The sequence below is a fragment of the Crinia signifera genome, chromosome 11 (assembly GCF_055691185.1).
Source record: "Crinia signifera chromosome 11, ASM5569118v1, whole genome shotgun sequence".
Lineage (NCBI taxonomy): Eukaryota > Metazoa > Chordata > Amphibia > Anura > Myobatrachidae > Crinia > Crinia signifera.
This window is the reverse complement of record NC_139227.1, coordinates 70,465,600-70,480,523: the sequence shown is the minus strand read 5'-3', so window position 1 is coordinate 70,480,523 and position 14,924 is coordinate 70,465,600. Positions and strand designations below refer to the sequence as shown.

General features: G+C 43.4%; 1 protein-coding gene across 3 annotated transcripts in view; it reads left to right on the top strand.

The window, feature by feature from the left end:
- The window catches only part of PLCB3 (phospholipase C beta 3), a 130,788-nt gene that overhangs the window by 105,989 nt on the left and 9,875 nt on the right, over positions 1-14,924 (top strand). For 2 of the 3 annotated variants that reach the window (XM_083163975.1, XM_083163977.1), the window contains exons 18-25: positions 2,010-2,094; positions 3,176-3,300; positions 10,369-10,523; positions 10,637-10,798; positions 11,207-11,306; positions 13,169-13,273; positions 13,483-13,571; positions 14,311-14,425. In XM_083163975.1, coding sequence (XP_083020101.1) covers positions 2,010-2,094; positions 3,176-3,300; positions 10,369-10,523; positions 10,637-10,798; positions 11,207-11,306; positions 13,169-13,273; positions 13,483-13,571; positions 14,311-14,425 — 936 coding nt within the window. The remainder of the gene's footprint in view (positions 1-2,009; positions 2,095-3,175; positions 3,301-10,368; positions 10,524-10,636; positions 10,799-11,206; positions 11,307-13,168; positions 13,274-13,482; positions 13,572-14,310; positions 14,426-14,924) is intronic. The other variant, XM_083163976.1, reaches the window with a different exon arrangement.

Sequence of the window (14,924 nt, the reverse complement as noted above, 5' to 3'; positions counted from 1 at the left end):
AAACAAAGTAAAGATAGTTGCTGCAGTAACTTTAAACAGACAATTTTTTTAGTTATTGCCTTGCATAGAGTACATTTGAATCCTGAATTGTAGTTATGTTTTTATGATTACCAAGTGTGTTGGAGCCCTTTGAACAAATATTGTCCGCTTACAAATATAGGTACTTGTGTAGTTTCACGGCGGCAGTTATGTAGTCAGCATAGCGTCCCTCAGATTGAGCGTAATGTTCCCGCAGCGAGCATAGTTAAAAGTAGCTTAGTGTTTCCGCGATCGTCCCTGTCAGAATCAGCGTATGTAGTGTTCCAGAGGCTGCTTAATGTAGCCAGCGGCCCTGTCAAAGCCAGCGTACTGTTCCCGCGGCCAGCGCCACGCCAGCCCGAAGCATGGCGAGCGCACGTGTTACACGTCCTCCCAACCTTTTCATACCCCCACAATCCACGTCGGCGTGGAGTTGATTTTATAAAGTGTGGCGAGTGCAGCGAGCCACCGAGCCCGAAGCGTGGCGAGTGCACGCATTACTTTACATGTATTCCATGTCCCCTCGCGGGGCTTGCTGCGCTCGCCACACTTTATAAAATGAACTCCACGCCAACATGGAAAGGGGGGTATGAAAAGGCCGGGAGGATGCATAACGCAGGCTCGCTGCGCTCACCACGCTTCAGACAAGCGTGGATAGTGGGGATCTCAAATGTGGGCATTTGCCCACTCTTTGTGCAGGAGACGCACACGCTACCGAACCCCTAACCCTGTTGGCGGGGTTGCCGTACCCTGCCGCAATAGTTACTCAGACGCAGAAGTGTATCAGACGCTTCTGCGTCTCAGACAGATGGAGCACCTCTCCGCCGGCGCCCGCATGATCCCCTCTCCGCCAGAGAGGGGATCGTAAACTCCCGCCGTTGCGTAAGCTGCCGCAGTGAAACTACACAAGTACCAAAATATACAATTATAGCATTTTAGACAGTGTGCTTGATTGTGTACTGTGACACTGCATTCTAAAAGCAATCTTTTGAAGGACTTGGGATACACAGACAGGACTGAAACCCAGACTCACTGACTAGACAGACGGATACACTGAAAATTATGAGAAAAACGCACAGGACAGATAGAAACAGAACAGACAGTGCAAGAACATCGGGGTATTCAATCCTGGCTGAATTCTCTGGCCAGGCGAAAAATCTGCAATCATTTGCTGATTTGAATTGAATCACGGGCATTTTTGCCCTGTTTTGGAGTCCATTTTCACCAATGCTGCCTCACTTTTTTTTTTTTTAGGGGGGCGCGAATCGGGATGAGCCAAAATATGTAAATTCGTAGCAGTTTTGCAGATACACTCAGTTTTCACCTTTGCTGGATTTTTCGCCAAGGCAAAAAAAATCAGCATTGGGTTTAAATGAGGCGAGACGAATTCCTCCCAAAACGGTTGAAAATTGCAGATTTTTCACTTTGTAAAAAATTTGCCCCGGAATGAATACCCTCCATAGACTTAGACTCACTGACAATCTTACCGCCTTTATCTTGACTGCCATGAAATCAACTGCTACCCCTCTAATGTGTAAGTTCCTATGTGATGAGGACTATAGGTTGTAAGCTCCACTGGGGCAGGGACTAATGGGACCGACTTAGATTCTGTCGGTAAAATCGATGCGGAATATGTGTGCGCTATATAAATAACTGCTCCAGAAAATAATAATAATAAAGTTGTGTTACATGTTTTTCCAGAGTGAAAAGTGGTATGAAATTAATCATTGATAAGTATTAGAGCGGACTAATCCGTTTTACTTAAAAAATAGAAAGTAAAATTGGTAACAACGTCTTTTTATCCACCTTGCAAAATAGATTGTCATATATTTTCTTTTCTTTTTTTCTCCATCGCTATCCTCCTTTCTCTTACACTCTTATGCTTATAATAAATAACTGTTTCTTGCCCTATGCCCCATTCTGCCCATCCTCCCCATATTATGTGAATTATTCTTCCTCACATCTGTGCTATCCCCTGCATTCTGCCTCAGAGAGAAATAAATATTATGAAATGTCTTCTTTTGTTGAGACTAAAGCACTGGAGCAGCTCACTAAATCTCCCATGGAGTTTGTGGAGTATCCTTACATAAAAGCAGAGCCGTAACTAGGCATTTTGGTGCCCTGTTCAAAAGGAATCGATCCCTTCCATAGCTGAAATAGGGACAGGTGGCAAAAATATATGGGCGTGGTTTCACAGGGAAGGGGCATGGCCACAGAATAGTACTCCTTCACATTACATCGCACCGTAATGTAAGTTATTAACATTACACCTCCCAGTAGTACCCCTCATACACATTACGCTAGTTAGAGGCCTTTACACACATTACACCAGGTAGAGTCCCTTATACACATTACACCAGGTAGAGCCCCTAGAAAGAATGAAGGAGAGGCTGTGTGAGTTTGTTGTCATCTGTACCCCCTCTCCGGAACACATTTTATTGCACTTACGTATTGACTTTTCCCTGTATCCGAGCCTCCAGCAGACTTTGACACGAGGGCAGACTATGACACGCTGCCTGCTCTAATGTCTACAGCAGTCGGCCATTGCAGTGGTTGGCCGTGTGCCATAGTGCAAGTACCGGAATTCCCTCCTTCGGGATGCTGGCATCTGTATTCTGACTGACAGCATCCTACACCCCATTCATCCTTATGTATCCACTTCAAAGCAGAGACAATACAATAGTGATGACACTGGATCTTAGTGGACTGATACATTGAATTTTTCATTCATTTTGGCTCAACCCACAAACTGACATCCTCCAGTATGTATGTGTGTGTGTGTGTATATTTATACAAAACTAGTATGGCCGCACTGCTATATTGTTTCTTTTACATCATCCTAGCTGTGACTTTTTTAACTATCTTTATTTCTGCTCCTTTTTTCCCCCTTTCTCCCTCCTTTCATCCAGTATGACTGTCAGTCTTCGTTCTCTCCTTTTCTGATTAGCAGTCAGTGTGAGCTCCCGTAGTCGTGTCTCAGCCACCTGCGATCCTGTATGTCTTACGTGACGTGTGTATGCCACAGTTTTGTGTCATCATTCCTCCCACCTCCACTTGCCATATAACCCTACCACCTGCACCATGCCACTATTACACCGCCCCCATTACCTCTGCTCTTTCCTTTCTGCTTTGTTTCCCCTGACTTCTCCGCTATCAGATATAACAAGAAGCAGCTGAGTCGTATTTACCCCAAAGGTACAAGGGTGGATTCCTCTAATTACATGCCACAGGTTTTCTGGAATGCCGGATGTCAGATGGTGGCATTGAATTTCCAAACACTGGGTAAGTCCTGAATCCAGTTTATAACATACATGTAATCTGTAATCCAATGAATGCTAGCTGCCACGTTCAGGTACTGGTTAATATAATTTTTTTATTTTTAGATCTGAATGACATCCTCATTAAAGTTGGCCGACAGGCTGCGATATTGGGAAATTGACTCAATATACTATTGTATATTGTCCCATAATGAATTTGATTTCTAATTGAATAATGTAACTGGGATAGGTGCGACCACATTTCCTAAAATGACTGGGAATGGAGCTTTGTGGGTGTCAGGGGCAGAACTGTGTCCCAGCACCTTGTTAAATAATAATAATAATAAAAAAAATAAGTCTGTTGTGCCATCAATAAAAAACTATCCAGTTCTCCCCTATCGATGGCAAAAGCATTCAGCATCAGTCAGAAACTATTGATGACAATGAATCATTGATGCTTGATGACCAGGCATACACGTTGACTTCATAAGTACCTCTGTTAATTTGATTAAACCATGGATAGCCTTAAATCAGGCATGTCCAAACTATGGCCCTTCAGCTGCTATGAGACTACACATCCCAGCATGCCTTGCCATAGTTTTAGCATTCCCTAATAGCAAAACTGTGGCAAGGCATGATGGGACTTGTAGTTTCACAACAACTGGAGGGCCATAGTTTGGACATGCCTGCCTTAAATCCTGGACTGTAATGGTGGAGTTTGAAACAAACTGCATTGTGTTTGTGTCTGTTTCATACTATTATATGCTAAAAGGTGCTAATATGAGTTTGTGCTTGCATTGAATATATATTTTGTACATGTACCTATGACACAAGTTTCCAACAGGCTGCCCTGAACTGGTACATAGGGGGAGGGGCCCTAAACTGCACACCCTGGACATATGACGTGCTACCTGCTGAGACCTGTAGTGCAGCAAGCAGGAAGAGGAGTTTGCAGGTGCACACTAAATATATATGCTAGACCTTTTAATATCTTTGCTATATTGCATTTCTGAGGTTATTAGCATAATGATGGCCATTATTATCGGCTTGTCCACCACGTCCAGGTTACCTCAATAGGACAAGTCCCTAACACTACTCTGAGACAGGTCCAGGGCACGGGACACCCCCAGGCCAGCCCAGCAGAACCACCCCATGGCATCACATTAGTGTGAAATTGAAGTGATAGTAAAAGGGATAAGGGAAATTATATGTGATAAGACTTACCTAAGTAAGAGGTAATAAGAAATGCAATATAGCAATGATATTAAAAGGTCTAGCATTTATATTTAGTGTGCCCTGAACTGGTGCAAGAAGCATTAATTCACTCAAGTGTATACTCAAAAACGACAATGCAAATCTATATTTTTGTATTGTACACTAGTCTTTTGTTATTTATTGTTTTTATGCGCAAAGATAAAGATTACAGACAGAACTGTAGTGCCAGAGCGTATGGAGTCAGGTTACCATTTTCGGAAGCAAGACTTTACGTAGCCTTAGGTTACCAATCTTAAAAGCACATAGGGCCTTATTCTAGTTCACTCTTTCTGACAAAATCCTTCTTAGATGGACAAAACCATGTGCACTGCAGGTGGGGCAGATGTAACTTGTGCAGAGAATTAGATTTGGGTGGGGTTTTACTTCAAAGTGAGATCTATATTGCAGTGTAAAAATAAAGCAGTCAGTATTTACCCTGCACAGAAACAAAATAACTCACCCAAATCTAATTCTCTCTGCACATTTTACATCTGCCCCCCTGCAGTGCACATGGTTTTGTCCATCTAAGAAGGATTTTGTCAGAAAGAGTGAACTAGAATAAGGCCCATAATCCTGTGTTCTGTTGTAATAATACAAACACTTAGCATTTCTGTAAATGTGTATAATTCCCGTCATTCCTCTATCCTTCTATTTACATCACATTGATAAACTGTTTACAATGATAGAGCTTTGCTTGAATGTTCTGATTTATTCATGCATCTTTAACCCTAAGGGGGTGGGGGGGGATTCAGCTAGCCACAGTATTGTACCGCAAATTCATTGAAGCGATGGGACTATACAATTATCCCCGTAGGCTGCAGTTAACGAGAATTTTAAGAAGAAATCTGCGTAACATGGCCTGAATGCGTGTGCTGCCGCTGTTAGATCATATGTCCAGGAACGTAACCGGATTCTATGGCTTAATGTGCATTAAAACTGTCATTTTTTTGCCATGTGATTTAATTCCCGCTGTCTCTTCCAGATTTTAGCCTGGTTATTTTTAAGATCATTTTAAAATTTGGAAATAATAATAAACCGGTAACACCTTCATCCTTCACACTGAGAACTGAAGAATAAGACAGAATCCCCAATTAGATAAGGCTTATCCTTCTAGGAATATACCAGGATAAAGACATAACTGAAGACTTTATATCAGAATGGCCAAAATATAATGGGCTGTTTGTTAATTTAGCTATGCATAGAATGATTCATTTCCTGTATTTATTAAATGACGTTTGTACTCATGGGGCGATTCAGACCTGATCGCTCCGGTCCGGGTTCTCTACCCCGGGTGATGGTGGTGGTTTGAGCATGTTCGAATATGCAAGCCCCTGGAGCGAACACCTTAGGCGAGTTTCACATTCGCCAGGGTGTTCGCACAATGGTGCACAGGCAAGGGCACCGCCCAGCGTTTTATGGGTGTGCCTACAAAAATGGTGAGCGCGCCCATGGAAACGCTGGTAGTACCCCTACGCACGCAGGCATGCCCATACATCCTCGGGACGGGGGCGAGCGACCATGGAATGATTTTATTTCCTCTGCATGGCCGCATGCAAGAAGATGTGTAAGCCGCTGGCATGCGAGTGCAGGTATTTGTCCGGAGGGCCTTTTACCTGCTCACTAGGTAGCGAATATACGCAGCCTAGCATGCAGCTCTGAATCAGGCCCTTTAATCAGTGTTTCAGTTCTCATTAATAGTAATCATTTAAAATGAATAAGAATAAACCATCAGATCTAATTTTCTTTTTAGCAACATCATTGGTCTCTTCCAAACTTTTCATTTGATAAAAGGAGCCCTCTCTTTCCTCTGCTTTCTTATTTGGGGGTTTCTTTCTGTTTACCTTCCTGGTGATTCGGGTTCTGCTATAACAACTGGTTATAATGGGAAATGGTAACAGGACTGGGCAGTGACATGTAATACATTACACTGTAGCTGTAGTTCGTAGAGCGCTCTGCTGAGCCAAGAAATGATTTCCATGCAGACTGTGCAATATCTTGATACCGCTACATCAGCACTTGCTTAATGGGCAATAAATATGCCAAGGTCTCCTTTTGTCTAACAATTTTTACAATCATTTATTTTTTTTCTCTGATAATGACCGGATCTATGCAGTTATTAGTCGCTTTCCCCATACTGTTAAGTCACGTGTAACGTTAAATAACCCATAGATTCTGATGTGAATTATAAAAACATACTTTGTAATGTGCTGCATATTACGCCAGTGCTGTATAAACAGGCAGGTAGTCCTAATATTTAGCACTTAACTGTTATTCTATTTATTATTCTTTTGGTTCCTTTCATTATGCAAAGTCCCTGGTGAGCCAGAAGACAGATGTACCTCATTTGAATGTGATATAGAAGGGGCTTAATGCTGGGTACACACCAAATCTATTTGGGCACAATCTCATCACTCTGGATACAATACAGACCGATGGGATGCAGATTGGGTAAAAATCGTTTGGTTGGATCCGAATTGGATCAGATTCCGATCCTACCTGCTGCAGGTAGGATCTGTAGAAGATCCATTCATCTGAATACAGATGGGATCGGATCGTATGCATATCGGATTGCAGGATTTGCATACGATTTGCATCCAATCCAAATCGTATTGGTGTGTACCCAGCATAAGGCAGCTCCAGCTGTTTCTTAGGGACTCCGTATGGGATGATTCTCCACCTGACTTGTTGTACCATGAATCCTGCAGTCCTCTCTCTTAGCAATCTGTAACAAGGAACCTTAAAACACGCCACGGTCAATGACAGGGGCGGATCCAGGATAAAATGACTGGGGGGCACAACGATAAAAGAGGGTTTGGGTGGGGGAGGGGCGGTGTTAGTGGCGCCAGTGTACATGCTAAGAGAGCGGCAGAGAGAGGGTGGGAATGGGATTAAAAATAGGCCCTGGCATTTAAAGTACGCAGGCCCAAGATGGCGACAAAAGTGAAGGATGTAGTTGTGCGGGCACCAAAGGTGCGCTCTGGAAAAGGGGGTGTGGCCACTCAACAGGGGGCATGTCCTTGAGTGTAGTGTCCCACACCATATACAACTTCTACACAATATGCTACAAAATACTAGACCCCATTATTCTTGCCCCTTACACATGATGCCAAATGGAATGAGCCAAAATTCAAATAATGCCACACAGATTGAGCCAAAATTCACATAATGCCACACGGATTGAGCCAAAATTCACATAATGCCACATGGATTGAGCCAAAATTCACATAATGCCACATGGATTGAGCCAAAATTCACATAATGCCACACGGATTGAGCCAAAATTCACATAATGCCACACGGATTGAGCCAAAATTCACATAATGCCACACGGATTGAGCCAGAATTCACATAATGCCGCACAACTTAAGCCAAAATTCACAATACGCTTCATAAATAGGGACATTGTCTGGCAAAGGCGCGCATTAACATTTACACCATAATGTCCATTACACGTTAAGTTACACATGATTATGTCCATTATGTATTATGCCAAACACCATAATGCCTATTAAAAATTATGCTACATGAGTGCTGCTTATCTACATGCTCATTGCCAAGGGTTCCATGCTCATTGCCAGATGTTCCATGCTCGTTGCCATGTGGGATTACATGCTCATTGCCAAGGGGGAATACATGCTCGCGGTAAACGGGGACAGCCGCCGCCAGGCAGGTGATAGCCACTGACAGTGGCAGAGCCTGGCTGTATTCAGAGCACTGCAGGTCCCGGCTATTTGAAATAATACCCCTTTCACACCAGAAAATGCATTCCCAGGTTGGCCCCTTTTACACCAGCCTTGTCCTTGCATTTTCTGGTGTGAGGGGGAGAGAAAACCACCCCTCCCCCCCCTTTAACCAGTTATCGCATTTAACCGGCTATATCTTCGGAACCAACTGACCCATTTACATGAGACAAGTATCATATTGAAGAACTTTTGAGTGGGGTTTGAATGATTTTGGTCCAATGAAACTGGAATGTTTGGTTCCAGAGTAATCTGCCCTCAAAGAACACGTCAGCCATGAAATTACATTTCAAAAGTAAAAAAAAAGCGGTTTACCTGGAATATCTCTGGAACAGATTGACCGATATGGACCAGCCTGGTATCATATTGAAGGCCTAGCAATTTGGAATTGAATGACTGCAACAAGCTTTTGTGATGCTAGGGGGGGAATTGGCAGCCGTCGGAACCGGGTGGGGGTCAGAATTAACGGGTCCCATATTATCCTATGGGGAAAAACGTTACAGCTTTGCCAGGCAATATCTCCGGTTCCCAGGGGGCTAGAAACACAGGGCTCGGCTTGTTGGAAAGCCCTGGTCCTCAACTACAAAATGAAATGACAGGGGGGGCACGTGCCCGGGTGCCACCCCCTGAATCCACCAATGGTCAATGACAAACGTATCTAACTGGAAAGATTTCTCTGCTTAGATCAGGGGTTCCCAATCTTTTTAGAATCACGGCACCCTATAGTAGCAGAATTTTTCCACGGCACCCCTAGGCCCCCCAAAAAATATATAAAATAAAGTAGATTGTGTTTATATGTGCTTCTTAGGTTCAGTTATGTGTTAAAGGGCAGGATTTGCTTCTGATTGTACATATTTTATGATTGGCAGCCACCAGCACTGGTTTTGTCCACAAATAATTGATCATAAATAATTTGAATTGGTCCTGGACCACCAACCCGTGGCACCCCTGTAAGTGTCTCGAGGCACCATTCAGGCATCATTCAGTAATAAAGTCATAGAAATATTAAATAAGGGTCTCACAATCTATTCTGTTAGCAAACTAAATTTGTGTGGAAACTGAATTACAGTATTGGAAACAGCACTCTGGGCCAGTTCCCCTTAAACATATGTATCCCATGGCAGATGGAATCCAGTCTGTACGTCATGGGTATGGAGAACCTCAGTTACATATCTGAATGCTCGCCCACATTTACTTTCTCTCTTTTCGAGTTATTCAATCTGTGGCGATATTTCCGCCTGTCGGTTTTCACCTATAATAGGTAGAATTAACATAAGACCACGTCTTTTTCCAAAAGTAAAAAAAAAAAAGTTGATGGGCGAAGCCACGTCTTTTTGTTGCTGAAAACTGATGCTCATTTCACAATTTAGCGGGTGTTTCCGACAATGCAGATTCAACTGTTAACAAAGTGGAATCTGTAGCAGCGAGTCCCGGATGAAAACGTCCGGGATTGATAGGTCGTGGTTGCTGTTTCCGACTATCGGTAATATTCGGCATAATTGATTACTTCTTTTTTGGCTTTCAATTCCCTGGAATTTCATCTGGTACAGAAAACCTCCCCGAATATGCATGCATTATATACACAATAAACAGGCATGTGTTGGTGACCCCAGCTTTCAGGAATACTTTGCTTCTTCCCACATTGTGCAGTGCATCATGTGGCAGGTGGGTGTGTTAAGCAGTGAAAAGAGCGGAGAAGTTACCCAAACTGTAGTTACCAATCAGCTGCTGCCAGTCATTTTACAGAATATATGTGACAAATGTTACCTCAAAGCTGATTGGTTGCCATAGCAATCTTCTCCACTCTTTTATCTGCTTCATACATCTCCCCAGATAGCATAAAGATTGAATTGGTGGCCATTAACTTGATGGTATCCAGAGCCTGCTGCCAGTTCAGCATTTTATTTGCAGATCTGATAAAGTACAGGCAGACATTATAAAATGACCTACAGTAACAATGTTTTCTCATGCGGAATACCCAGCATCCTATTTTATTTTATAAAGGTGGCGCTCAAGTTATTGCGTTTTATAGCTGTCATATTGTAAAATGACAGTGGCAGATATTGTGCATGTGACTGTTCTGGCTGTGTCCCTTACAGACCTTGCCATGCAGTTAAATATGGGGATATTTGAGTATAACAGACGGAGCGGGTACCTTCTAAAGCCAGAATTTATGCGCCGGACAGACAAACCTTTCGACCCTTTTACAGAGAACATAGTGGATGGGATTGTGGCAAATACAGTGAAGATCAAGGTGAGTGATCAGCAGATGAATGTAAGCAAGGAGGGTGCTCAAAGAAACGTTAAAATCATAGTCTACACTTTTCCCAAATTGATTGTTTCCTCGTCTTGTTTTTCTGTTCCCAGATTATCTCGGGACAGTTCCTGTCTGATAAACGTGTCGGAATATACGTGGAGGTTGATATGTTTGGTTTGCCTGTTGACACCAAGAGGAAGTTTCGGACAAAAACTTCCCAGGGAAATTCATTTAACCCTGTGTGGGATGAAGAGCCATTTATATTCCATAAGGTGTGGCCATTGTGTCTTTGTCCTTTGTGCGTATGTGTGTTTGTGCTCTTCTCTTTCTCACTCTGGGGGAACTTCATTTCCGGCAACTTGCTCACCCCTCCCAATCTGTGCATTACCGGCTGCACTTTTTGGCAGTGGGATCTCGCACAGACGTTTGTGCTAGCCCATAGTAGGGTAGTGAGCACTTTTGTGCCAGTTAGGGTGCAATTGGGCTTGAAGAGGTCTAGGTGATGGGGGCCATTGATGGTGGTTGAACACCGTGCAAATGGCTATTGGCACCATTTGTCAGCAATTAAATTCCCTTCTCTGTCTCTTTTGCTTTATATTGTCCATTTTCCTACAAGTCGGAAGTTCAGTATGGCTTTAGGTTCTCTGCTAATGTCCCCAACAAACATGTTTCTGCTGTAGGTAGTGCTCCCCACTCTGGCCTCTCTTCGCATTGCTGTCTTTGAAGAAGGTGGAAAGTTTGTTGGCCACAGAATTCTTCCAGTGTCTGCGATACGACCAGGTGAGTTGGAAAGAGGGAAGTTATTTATTTCCTGAGACAGTTGGACGTGGTCTAAGTAGGTTCTAGGTTCTGTCTCACTGAAACAACATTTTTTGAGGGAGTAACTGGGAATCTGGATGGTGAGTGTTTGTTTAGTTTGTTTGTTTTTAATAGAGAGACCTGTAAGATGCCATTATAGCCAGCAGTGTATAGCGACCATAGATCTAGCAGTGTCCCAGTCTTAACATAATCCAGTTAACTCAGGACAAAGTACATAGAGGGCAGTATAGGGGAAGTACAAACAACTGTACAAGACTGCCATTACAGTGACCAATAGAATGCCTGCGCTGTTATACGCATGTTGCAGATAACTTCCTCAGAAGCAGCTGTGGACTGATCTTAAATGGAAAACTTAGTTCATGTACTGGAAGCCACAGCATACAGCAATGGTTTCCAAACTGGGTGCAGCGGCCTAATGGGAAGCGGCAGTGCACTTGCAGGAGTACCACCAGCTGGTCACCCAGCATCTACTACCATGATTCCTGGTCAATATGGCGGCTGCCAAACATAGAATATTTCAACAAACAGAAATACAGCCCTGTCTTTAACAGCATAACTGAACCCTTGGATGACAGCTGAACACAATTTACCACATTTAATTATTATTTGCTCAGATCCTCTATAAGAAACTCTTAGCCTAGCTGTGCCATGGATAAAAGCAGTAAGGAGTCCCAGTCTCCAGATTTGGTTTACCATTGTTAAAGTTCCCACTATTAGCCTTCCCTTATATGTGGTCCCTCTTTCACCGATTGTCCAGTCCTTCTAGTAAGACAATAAGATGATCACTTCCTACTGCCAGCTCTGATGAGATACTGAGGTAACAGGTCTTGTCCTTGGTCACATAATCTGCACCAAATGCCTTTTATGCATTTACAATAGTAGACACCTTCTAGTGTGAGAAAATGTGGATTCAGCTACATATACTGTACTTTTGGGTGTGGCATGCGTGATTCTGACAGGGAGGTCAGAGAAGAGAAGCCCCTTGCAGGCTCACCACACTGCAGGCTTGGCTGCTCGCTGTGTTTACTGCAGGTTCTATTCTCCTTCTATGGGGGTTGTGGACCCCCACAAGGGAGAATAGCCCCACTCAGTCGGGATCCTGGCTGTTGGGCATTTGGACAGTTGGGATTCCGATGTCGGAATCCCGACTGTCGGGACTTTCATTTATTTATTATTTATTAACAGTCTTATATAGTGCAGCATATTCCGTTGCGCTTTACAAAGGAGGCAGTGATACAACAAACAGGGTATTTACAGACAGTCAAAATGTAGGAGGGCCCTGCTCACAAGCTTACAATCTATAGGGACATCATCCTGCACCCTATACTTTAAAGGATCAACATCAAGAGGGTTGAGTTGGAGTTGAAGGTACGGAGCTGATACTACAGTACTGTTCTAGCCGCTGCTTTGGAAGTGATGAAGATAACACCTAAGCCAGGGGTTCCCAATCTTTTCTGAACAACGGCACCCTAGAGTATCAAAAAATGTTCACGCCACCTCTAGGCCCCAAAGAAAGCAGAATAAATATAACATTAAGTAGATTGGGTTTATATGCAATTCTTAGGATCAGTTATGTGGTAAAGGGCAGGATTTGCTTCTGTTTGCACACATTTTATGATTGGAAGCCACCAGCACTGGTTTTGCCCATAAATAATTAACCATAAATCATTTGAATTGGTCCTGTACCACCAACCCGTGGCACCCCTGCAAGTGTCCCGAGGCACCCCAGGGAGCCACGGCGCACAGTTTGGAAACCACTGACCTAAGCTGATCTGAATTTTCCTTTTCTCTGTTTATCACAACCTCTTGTCTTTTCCTGCCAGGTTACCATTACATCTGTCTAAGGAATGAGATTAATCAGCCCCTGTGTCTCCCAGCACTGCTTGTATACACTGAAGCAAATGATTATATTCCTGATGACCACCAAGGTGAGCCATTACCACACATTGCCTGTGAGATCTGTAATGTGAGCCGATCTTCTCTTTCTATTGTATAAGCAATAAGTATACTTTCATCTGTCTCATACTATCACTGCTAGATCTCTACTCTCAACTTATTTCACGTTGATGAATCATTGTCTCATTGTTGTTTATTTCTTGTGCCACGTAAGGATGACAAGTTACTTCTTCCTCCCCAGAGTACATCAGAGCTCTGACTAACCCCATCCAACATGCCAGTCTGGACGAGAGGGCAAAGAAACTCGTGGCTCTAATTGGAGATAGCGAGGTATAGCACACACCAAAGACAGACATAATCATATTACTAATACTGTGAAAGATATGGCCAATGGGATACATCTAGGGCAGTGGTTCTTAAACCAGGTCCTCAGGACTCCAAACAGTTTGTGTTTTCCAGGTCACTCGACAGGTGCACTCATTACTGACTGACACATTTCAAAGATCCACAGGTGGAGCTAATTATTTCACTTAGTTCTGCAAGGAGACCTGCAAAACCTGTGTGGGGTCTCAAGGACCGACTTTGAGAACCTGTGAGACATCACTTATAGCACATGTCTTCAACCTGTGGCCTTCCAGATGTTGTGGAACTACATTTCCCAGCATGCCCTGACAGTTTTGGCATGCTCTTATAGGAAAAAATGTGGCAATGCATGTCGGAACATGTAGTTTCACAACATCTGGAGGGCCATAGGTTGAAGACCCATGACTTATAGCATTCTTTGTTCATGATTGTACCCTTTGCTACAGAACCCCATATGCATATCTGATGATGTTTTAATCTGTGCTATCAGTGCCCCCACCTCTTAGTGTCACTGTACCCCTTTCTCTACATCGTGCTTCGCCTGTTCTGAGAGGAGGAATTGTGGGTCAGAAGCAGCTTGGGTTGCACAGCATCACCCTACTAGGAACCCTGCATTTCCCTGCCTAACCTTCCAGAGATCACACACATCTTGCATATGGCCAACATTATCCTGGATTGTAATTTTTTTCTTTCTCTGTATTTAAAGCAGCCCAACAATGCAGAGAAACCACAAGAGAGGAAAAAGCCAGAAACTTCATTTGCCTCTCCACAGATTCCTGTTGGGATCAAGAAGCAGTCCATCACCCCAATGTCTCCACCAGGTATGCAGTGTGTGCGAATGATGCAAGAGAACTATTACCTGAATAGCGTACCTATATGCTGTGCCACTGTGCCTGCTATGCCTGTCCAATGGCCGACCTCACTGTACGGTGTCATTACATAGTACAGATTCCAGTACATTGCAGTTCTAGGCTGCACTAAATGAACATTGCACACTAATACAGGGTTATATTGCCCCCAAGTGTCCTGTGTGGGATATATAGCTATATAAGCATCTGAAGAATGCTGTGCAGCTGTAAGTACAGGGACTGCTCTGCCAAGTCTAACAAACTCTAATAAACCAGGTAGCAGCAATTTATTTGTCCATAAAAGAGGATATTTGATGTTTTGGGTGATGTAAGTTGGCCTTGTTGATTTATCCAGCAACTCCAAGGAGAAAATGTGGTGTAACTGTAGCGATAGCTGATGCTTACCAGTAACCCTATATATGTAGTAACCCACACGCTTTATGTTCTAGGTCTCAGGGGGCAGGCAGTGTTA